Raw genomic sequence first — 10563 nt, 5'->3', positions numbered from 1 at the left:
CCATAAATATTTTTTATGATTCAGAGCAGTCACACACATACTCAACACCTTTAGTCACTGGTACATTTGGACTGATTTCAGGGTCTTATTCCTGCAGAATTTAATCTAAAATACAAGCACGTGCCTGGAAAGAAGCAGAAGGACACCATGCTTCAGTTTTCAACAGCTTACTCTTCCCTCAGTAGCATCTCAACTTCAGCACTGAACAGCAAAGGCCTCTCTCATGCACTTCAGTAATCATTCTTTCCTCACCCTAAACCCCATTTATTTTGCTTTAAAAAAATAAAAAAAATGTAGCCCACAGGAACATGTATATCTGATGAGAGAGAAAATTTGCACTTGATCTGTGTTGGCAGGTTGGGGTTTACGTATCCTCAACTGGTATCTCCTACCAGTTTGTAAGGGAGGACAAAGGCCTCTCTACAGTCTTGCTTCCCCATGAGTAAAGAATCACTCCAGTTTTAGAATATTCTTCATGTAGTGTCTCATATGAGCAGTCACATGGAGTATACATGCTTCTGCTCCCTTTCAAGACTCCTGCAACCCATTCTCTGCTAATTGTTAGTATCTGAAGCAATACAAGATGTCTAGATTAGGCTCTCTCTCTGTTCTAAGCTCTCATAATCGGGGGTGGGTGTGTGGAGGGGTGATTTCTCCTACCCTCCTTTTAGCTTGGATGTTTATCAAGATCTCGGTTGCCAAATTCTGGAAGGATCAAGCACTAACAGTACAAATGCTAATAACTCACCTGCACCTGAACCTGAGAAAGTGTCATCGTCATCACCAGATGAATCAAGATCTTCAGGGGGAAGGTTCAGATTTGTAGTTTGCTTTAAAGAGAAGGGGAAAGGTGTGTTAATGATGAGATTAAAGCTGTCATGTTGCTTGCGTAGTCCTCTAAGTTTCCCTGAAGATTACACAAGCAGTCTTTGTTAGGACTGCATTTTTTCCATCTTTCTTCATTCCATCCCTCCTCTCTAGAAGACTAGTTCTGTTTAGTCTGTTCAGCATTGGAAAGGTCAGCCTTGCCCTCTCCCTCCTCTGTGCTACTTCTTGCTTGGGGAAAAAAGAAAGTAGGGAGTGTGTTCAGAGCTGCATCCTGGTAGCAGCTGATGCTCAGTCCTTACACAGCATAACTGTTCTGCTTCAGGTTCCGACTGCTCACGTCTCAGCTGCCTACCAATCACTTCATCTGAGAATTACTGCATTACTTCTAAGGAGCAGAAAGGAAGGGGAGACAAAGTAGTTTTGCTTCTCTGCCTTTTTGAGCTCTTCTAGCACCGTTCACATATCTGAAACTACAGCATCTAACTGGAAGGAGAATAAGATTCTCTTTTCCTAAGTGTGAGCATTCAGGATAAGTCCTGAGACAGAAGCCAGCTTTCCACAGAGGAGAAATCAGCCCTCAGCTTTCTCCATTTATGCCTTGAGGAGTACACTAGTCAACACAGAAGTTCAGTTGCTGAAACAAAAACCCAAATCCTTGTTCTATGGCACCTGTTTGTCATAACACACAACATTCAAAGTTGTTCAAGATATCCAAAGAAGACAACACTACATAGAGTGACTACTTCATGCATCTTGTTGGCCTCTGCTGTATACACTTACTGTTCCTATCAGTACAGCATGCTTGACTCTCAGCTCACGACCAGACCCAGGTTTATTTCTGCAGGGCTACCGTTATTAACCAGTTATTCTCCCTTCTCAGATTTCAAGCCAAAGCTCTGTAAATCATTTCTGAATTTCATCTTTCCCCATCCAATCGAGTTCCTAGTTTTCCAGAATTTTTACTTCTATCCCACCCTCAGGATGCCCCCATCATCCTTTTCCAGCTCTGCCCCATCTGCAGGTTTAGGAGATACTGCATTGCATCATCCAAACTGATCATGGTTTTATCAGGAGTGTGAAATCTCCATTTTATTCTGTAAAAAGAACATACATTCTTGCCAGCTTTGCAGCTAGGCCAACTATATTTCTCTAGCTTGCCTTAACACAGCATTACTTACAAATGAATAGAACACCCCTTTCCATCCCAGGAAGAAGTTAGGCAGTGCTAATGTGATCAGTCAAACAAAGCAACTGAGCTCTCCCACTGTCACTATTACCTACACAGCTCTATTTGCCCTAGCTCCTTTTCATTCCTTCAAGATATCAGGATTATCCAGTTTTCTCTTCAGTCCTCAATATGTTATCCATCCCCCACATTTTCATACAACAACTAGTTTCCAAAGTGGTTCACCAGCACATTAGATTCAACCTCTCTGAAGACAAGTATGCAAGCTGCCACCAACTAATCAGGCCCAAGATGTTGCCCCTTCTAGGCAATCATTGTACTCACATGATTTTTACTTTTTTTAAATAACAAGAAACTACCTAAAACTAGAAAAGTACATACAGACATTAAAATTTTCAGCGTTTTCCTTCTCCACTGGAACAAGATGACTTTTCCCCAAGCTTCTGCAAACATGCTTCTAGGGTAGCTTCTGAGAATACCTTGCCCACTTCCATCTTTTGTTTAGCTGCATGTCACGAGGTAACTGGGATTTTCAGACTGGCCCCTGCTTGCTTGCATGTGCCTTTGCACTCACCCAAGGAAAGCAGGTCAGATAAGTACTTCCTGTGTGTTTTCCTCTTTGTGTCGAAGGTCAGTGAGTCACACAAGCTGATCTCACTACACTTCAAATATTAAAGGGTATGAACTCCTGGCACAGAAAGAACACAGGAAGAACTGCCAGGCTTCCCAAACTCTGCTCCCTTGAGCGTCCTTCCCAGTACCTTCAGAAGCAAATCTGCACTTCAGAAATCACACTGTTTTGGTTGATGAGGGACTGGGGACCATTTTTCTCCCTCCTTGCTTGCACTAGCAGTGTCAACCACAATCCTTTGTTCTCCCACTCAGCTTGGTTTTGAGTGCAAAAGGGGTGGTTGCATTCTCCTCCCAGTGGTAAAACTCTACCTTGAAGCAGTTAGAAAGCAACCTTCAGCTTTTTATTGAAGAAAAGGACTGCCAATACAGTTTAAGACGTATCACCACACACTTTTACCTAGTATCAAGACTAATTTCTCCCCCAAGTCTGAATCTTCAGGGGTAGCTCATACAGGATTTCCAAGAACACCTGGACAGATGTGATGGTCTGCAGACCTCAGCAACACTCCTGAAACGGTCAGAGACTGTCAGGAAAGGAAATAGCAACTCTTGATCTTGACCACTGAGCCAGCACCCCTTCCCCTTGCACTGTTAACAGAGGAGTTTCAGTCATGCCATGCTTCATTTGTCCTTCAGCCAGCCCACCCTTACTCTCTCCCTCACATCCGAGCTTTTAGCCTCTTCCCAGGCTGCTGCTTCTCTATAGTCTTTGTCATGTACTTATTTGAATCCCAGTTTGATTTCTGTGTCTTAGCAGGGCTAGCTAGGTCCTCCTCAGAGGAGGAAAGTCCAGTGCAACCCCATCTAAACCAATGGAGAACTATGCTGTTCCAGTGTGGAGCTGCCCAGATGCTGCTCAGCAGCCATCCTGCAAACACAAAGGCAGCCTCAGACCAGTTCCTCCCCACTGAGATTGGCTACTGTACTTCCAAGAAAATAATAGAAAACATGATTCAGAATTCATAAAATGGGCTTTCCAAGGCTTTATAGGAATACTTAGTGAAGTTGCACTAAATGTATCCTTCTACCTAGTTGTCCCAAAGGGCCTTGTCTTAAGCTGCTCCTCTTGGAGTTGCAGCATCTCCTTTTGACCAGCTTAGCTTGAGGCCTGGGATCTGAGAGGGACTTGCTTTGCCCCATATAGTCAAGGGACAGCACTGGATTATGCACACGTGGATACCAGTTAGAATATCCACAAAGTGACTGAACTTCATGACATTGTCCAGTTTTGTAACCCATGAGCATGAAGGAACATTGGCCTAATTTATGTAACCATACAATTATATAAGACCACACTTCTTGCTCCATAGACTGCAGCTTCAGTAGGCATGAGAGGCAGGAACCTTCCCATAGGGAACCATGGAATACAAGTACTGCAGAAAGGTCAGGCTTCTACAGTGATCTGCTGCTGAAGGACTTCAGAATCAGCAAGGTTGACATAAAACACTGACTCAGGACAGCATCGGAAGGGATTGATTTGGGTTTGCATGAGGAAGACAGACTGTGCTGTTCACATGCAAACACCTCATGGTCAAGGCTCTTTCATGACCTTTGATTGCTGCTAAGTTACACCAATGAGAAAGGTTTTGATCAGTCAAGAGGATTAGGGGCACAGAACACAGATTGAATCACTGGGATGTGCCATCATACAAAACAGCTGAAAATAGATTTCAGTTTACTGAAAGGATTATCCATCATTATCCATGTTATTTATCAGTCTGCTGAGACTATTTGTGGACCATTCACATTGTAAATGATGCCAGAGAGGTCAGATGAGCACATTTAATTTAAGTCAGTGGATCCTTTGAAAGTTCTCAGATGGTATCTCATGTATTCTAGTGAAAAAACTTTTAGTTCTTATACTGCACCTACAACATGTTGCTTTTTTACTGTTTAACAAGCTCTTTTTTTTAAGTGAGTTTTTGTGGGGTTTTTTTATTTTATTTTTGTTTTTTTTTTTGAGGATTTTGTTTTGTTTTCTTAGCAGCTCAGGCAACTGATTACAAATACTTTTGGTATGGTATCACTGAATTCAGTTGCACGTAAGGAGTGAAAATTTTACCAGCATTTTTGATATACATTAACCAGTTCCACTAACCACTGGAAGATGCCCTTCCCCAAGTATCAAAGCAGCCTGTTTAGAGGAAACCCTGAGGAGACTGTTAGCCTCTGCTCTTGCTGTGCCTTGCATTGTTGGAGAACAATAGCCATTCAGTTCTGCTGGGACAACCAGAAAAGCTGCTTAGTGGCATCTTCAATTTAATCAAGAATGGGCCAGGCTTTCACAACTCATTAGCAATATTATTGGCTCCAGAAGTCTGACACACGACTTTTTTTTTAGAGCATAATTTCTAAATATTCTGCACTCTTCAACTTTATTGCAATAATCTCAATACATGAATCTTTTTGTCCTTATCCCACCAGCTGCCTCAGAGTTCCCTCCTGCTAGAGCACTGATCTGACATACTCTCACAAGAAGAAGGGGAGATTTGTATTTATTAGTTGAACTCACCCTGTCCAAACTGAGGACTCCATTTTTTTTAATTTGGAGCCATGGTATATGTAAAAAAGAGCAGATTTTTTCAAATTGCTCTTTGAGGTAAGAAAAACCACTGGCTTTGCCACAAGCCCTAAACTAGATTAAGATTTGTATCTTATTCTTAATTAATCTGAGCTAGTGATCAGCCTATTACAGTAGTGTCAAAAACACTTGAAATCCTCCATTATCTGAACAAGGCTGTAAACTTTGCATGTTTCCCTAACAAATCCCTCCTATTCAGCTGAAAAGGAATGAGCTGTAATGAGCTTCTACCTCAAACACCTCCCTAAGCATCCTGCAAGATTCTTCCAACTTTATGGGAAGCGAAACCAACAGCTTATTCTTGTTTATAAAGGCATACAGGAAGAAGCCAAGGATTTGCTCTCTGGTTTGCCTACTAAATATGGCACTGGAGCATCTAGAAAGATACTTCCACAAGGATTTGAACAGCTCTAAAATAATTCAAAGAGAAAGGTTCATCTTTCACCCTTTGCTGTACATTGAAGAGCAGAGCTAATCCCTCCAACAGAAGCACCGAGCCAAAGCAGCCTGAAGAGCTTCTAACCTCAAAATATTAATATTAGTGTGTGGGAAGATAAAACCACCTTCTGAAAGAAATTTTAGCTTTGTTAAACCTTGATATTCTGCTGTTAATAGCCCACGCATGATTAACTCTAGTCCCAGATGTCCATGGTCTTCGGGCAGCTTAAATGGTTAAAGGGGGAGGAAGAAACCCTAGCACCCACCCCACCCCTTCTTCTGCAGGCATACAGACTGCTACGATGAAGGTGACCATGCACACCTTCAAGGTTCAAATCAGCCATAAATTCTGGAGCAGCTGAAACAGAACTACAGCTTTTATGGGGCCAGTCAGAAGCGAAGCTTGTGTGCAGGGTACTGCTACATCAGAATTCAGCAGCAGTGTGGCACCAGAAGAGCTAATGGCTCTTCCATTTGTTTCTTATGTAACTCCACTGCTTCAGATGAGCACCCGCACTGCTTGGTGACCCTGAAGGTTAATGAAGTAGTTATCTTCCTAAAACAGCCAAAGATACAGACTAAGAGCACAGAGCAGGAACGCAGCTACAAACCATCTCACAAACAGCCCACACATTGGATAGCCTAGATTTAAGCAGGCCTTTTATCCCTGGCGAGCGTTCCAATCAAGGCTGTTCAAAACTTTACAAATACTGGCCCTCCCTATTTCAGATGGTGTCACGTCCCCTCCTCCCTCAATGAGCTTTTGCTGTGTGCCAACAGGCTTCAGCATCCCCACCCTTCCACCCATCTGTTGGTGTCAATGGGAACACGGCTGGAGCAGGGGGAGCTGCCAGGCAGCTCTCAAGTGAACAGTAAAGGATGCTCTTTTGCTCAGCGAGGCAAGAACCACTTTAGCAGCAAGAAGCATGCATGCCAATCAGTAGGGCTGCTTCTCTATCAGATCATTATTATTATAAAGAAATGTGGAAAATCTTGGTTAATTGAGTTCTTACCAGCCTCCTCTTCTATTTTTGGCTAGTGACTTGAGAAAGGGATGGTCTTTGAGGGAGAGATGCTACCTGCAACAGCAGCTGCTTTTGTTTGAAGCATGAACCACAGGATCATCACACAGTAACTACATCTTGGCAGTCAGGCTCTTAAGGCAGTGAAATACCTTCCAACACCTACCCAAAATCAGATGAGAGCTTTTAGGATCTGTTCCACGGTCAGTGAACAGACCAGAATGTAAACTCTGCTGACTGTCCACTGGGCTTTGATCCTCTTTTCTGTCAAGTTTTGTAGCCACAGCAATAGAGGCATACTGTGATGCTTTGAACAAGAGGCAGTGGCCAAGGAAGAAGACCATCCATACTTCATATATACATGAAGCTAGTCCATGCACACAGGAGCTGCAGTCCCAGTGCTTCTAAAGGCTTACCTGGTAAGTACCACACTATGGCCCCATCAGCATTACATCACACAGCTGATCAGCAATCAGCATGTGACAGGACAACTATTCAAATTAAGTAGAGCTGAAACAGAGCAATCAACAAGCCAAGAGCAAAAATGAACCATCATGTCACCCTTAGGTTGGGTCTCACATTCTGCAGCTGGGCTCCTTAAACTACTACCTCCCACAAGAGCATGTCCCTTCACGCTTCCTGGACCATCCCCTGCATAGCTGTTCATGCAGTCCCATGGTGAACCAGACCAGGGAACTCATCTGGTTAAAAAAACAAAGAGAAAACTTCATGCAAAGAATTTTCCAGCAGGACCAGTTCCCCGGTCCTGCTCGGTGCATGAATGCACAAGTGTTTGCATTGGCACAAGGCAGAGCATGGCAGCCAGAGCTGCTTAAGCAGCTCCCAGAGAACCAGAGCCCAGGCTCCCGGGCTGCAGACACACATCCACATCCACCCCCCCCCGTGGCAGAGGGGTGGCAGAACCCCCAGCCACCACCATGCACCACGGACACGTGCACCACCACCCGCGGGCTGCCGGCAGCATGCAGGTGGGTGCCTGGCTGACTCAAAGGCTTCACACAAAAAGGAGCAAGGAGAGGGCTTGTATGAGAGTCCTCTTCTGCAGTGTTTGCTCACGACAGACAAAGTTTGTTCCCAAGTCTGGCAGCTGTGCTTTTAAGTCCTCCCTGACCTCCTAAGTGTGGTGGTAAAGGCTAGATAGACGGCTTATTCAGAAAAGGAATAGTTCTAATTTTGCCTTAGGCCACCTGAACTTTACAGGAGACCAAGTGCAACTGCAGTTCAGTACTGGACAAGGAGTGCAGTACTTAGCAGAGAGGGCTGAGCAAAGCCAGAGGTAGCTGGAGGCCAGCAGGCCTATGGACTCCACAGCCAGGAAAGCTCGTGGCCATGCAACACACACAACCAGTGACTACACATCACTTGTGCATGCTGCGAGGCGTGTACAGAGCTCCACATCACTGCTGTTGTGCAAGAGCTGTGCTGCCTCCCAGTCCTCTCATCCACCTCCACCAGAAGTCTTGTCAATCCTTCAGCAGTACAGAGAGGCAAGCTAGAGTCTGTGCTCCTGCTTTTTCACCTGGAGGACATATCAAACAACTAAGTTACTACCCACTCCTTTCACTCATGCCACCCTGCTCCTTCCAGCCAAAAAGTACAGCCCAGACCAATGACTGAATCTCACTGACAGGCCAACACAGCCATGGGAGACAAGCACTCAACTGCACCAGTGACAGGTGCAGGTTGTCACAACATGGCCAAGTGGGGTACCTTTTGTCTCCCACATTCAAAGCAGCCTGTGTTTTGAAGGTGCAGTCTAATGAGAAAGCTCTCATGAGATTAGCTGCAGGGGAAAGAAGCAGCTGGTTCAGCTTTATGCTCTAACTGCTTTTCTTTAAAGAGCCTTCCCTGCAGCCCTTGAACATACCTGATAGTTCAGGTCTTCATTTCTTCAGATAGCACATGAGAGCCAAAGTCAACGTATAACCTCAAAGAGCTTGCAAAGTAGGTGCAGCTCAGTGAGGCCACGCAGCTGACAGCTCCAGTTCATCCTGGGGAATGAACTCCAATCTATTTCAACTGGCTTGAGAGATGAGCTCTGTAAACCAAAACCAGGCAAACCTCACTTGACTTAAAAGTCTCCAGCACTGCAAAGTAGGTGCAGCTCAGTGAGGCCACGCAGCTGACAGCTCCAGTTCATCCTGGGGAATGAACTCCAGCTTGAGAGATGAGCTCTGTAAGCCAAAACCAGGCAAACCTCATTGACTTAAAAGTGTCCAGCACTTTTTACTTCCTAGTGTAGCAAAACCAGCAGAGAAGATGCAGTCTTAGAGCAACAGGCAGAACATCTGCTTCTTTAGAAACACACAGACAGGAACTGCTTCATTTCAGCCAAAGGCAGTGGTGGGCTGCCCGTCCCAGGAACCCTGAGAATGTAAGGGTAAAAGAAGGGAGTGTCCTGCAGGTCAGGAAACCTTTATGAAATGGAAACCTATCCAGCAAAGGACTCCAGTCACCCAAAACCCCCCACCCACGCATACTAGTAATGGCAACACAGATAAGCATGATCCTTCTGACAGCAGAAGCTAGAAGTGACAGGATCTAAGGCCCCTGATGCCTCTTCCTCCCCCTGCAGTAGCACAGCCACATGGCCCCCAGCTACCACACATTCCACCAGGACTAGTTGTGGACATGGCCAGTTCACAACACACAGGATGAGCACTGCATACAGCAGCCCCCCCTGTGAAGTTCAGGCAGGTGAGGCTGAGCAACTCACCTCAGACATCAGCAGTACTAGCCACTTAAATGGAGATGGGACTTTCTAGTGTTGCCCTCCAACACATATGTCAACGCCTTGACCTTATGCCTTCAACAGCAGTCCCACCAAAACCAGTCCCTATCCTTAGCCAGTTATTCCCATCCATGTGTCGACCTATATTGCCACGAACAGCCTTGCATCTGGGAGCACATTCCTTTTGTTGCCCCATCTCTTTCCACCCACTCACCCTGTCTTACAGGATCAGCACTGAGGACTGTCACTGGAGTGAAACCTCCCTCAGAAGCACCAAGACTCCCTGGTAAGTGCAGCAGTGTGTTCCAGCCCGCCCCACCGTTCCCTGATGGTGTGCATGGTTGGAGAAGCCAGCCTCCTTTCCTCACAAAGCTAAGAGCCCATGACAAGGCATATGGCATTTGGAGTCTTCAGATTAGGCTGGTGGCACACTGTGAATTACTGATGACTCTCAGCAGCACCAGGAAAACATGCGGATGCCTCTGGTCCTAGGGAACCTGCTTCCTGGAGACAAATGCCATATAATTTGGCTGGTAGAACTACCACCCATTTCCAGTGAGCTCCACGCCACCTTTTGTGTGATCAGCAAACTACCACAAGCAACACTCCAGCAGCACAAGTGCTCTGACCTGAGCAGAAGTGTTCCCAGAAGTCAGAAGTTACCTTGTCACCACGCTACACAGTATTCTGTGGGGGAAGAAGCTTTTCTGCTTCACCTGAGGAAGAGAAGCCAACATGCAGCCAGGAATGCTTCTTGCCTCCAGGAATTATTATCAGGTGAGAGTAAGTGCAACAGTCCTTGGTCTCTGGGCACATGGCTAGGAGAAGACCAAGGTTCTTATCTCAGTCCTGGGAGTTTCCTTCTTCTCCTTGAACTCTAGCAATTACTTAGTGTGAGACATGCCAAGGAGCCAGGAGACAAAGCTGTAAGATCCTGAAGAATCACAGAAGCATTTTCACTCTATTAGTGATACATATGTATGTTTCTAAACTGAGCAAACTGCTTGCAGTGCTACACTAGGTCAGCTAAATCCAAGTTTCAGATAAAAAACCCTAGTATTTCACAAAACTAAGGGTTCTCTGGCAGTGCTTCTGGTTCATAGCAGCTAGAAAGTTATTTAAA

General features: G+C 45.2%; 1 protein-coding gene across 1 annotated transcript in view; it reads right to left on the bottom strand.

Annotated features, from left to right (window-relative positions):
- SDC1 (syndecan 1) overlaps window positions 1-830 on the bottom strand; it is a gene marked incomplete at its 5' end in the record, with an annotated part of 3229 nt that extends 2399 nt beyond the window's left edge. Inside the window, one exon of the mRNA XM_008936039.1 lies at window positions 749-830. Within this exon, the coding sequence (XP_008934287.1) occupies window positions 749-830 (82 nt within the window). The remainder of the gene's footprint in view (window positions 1-748) is intronic.
- Window positions 831-10563: the final 9733 nt, after the last annotated feature.

Source organism: Merops nubicus, unplaced genomic scaffold, assembly GCF_000691845.1.
Source record: "Merops nubicus isolate BGI_N331 unplaced genomic scaffold, ASM69184v1 scaffold4042, whole genome shotgun sequence".
NCBI classification, from domain to species: domain Eukaryota; kingdom Metazoa; phylum Chordata; class Aves; order Coraciiformes; family Meropidae; genus Merops; species Merops nubicus.
The sequence above is the reverse complement of the archived record's forward strand: the minus strand, read 5'-3'. Positions and strand labels throughout refer to the sequence as shown.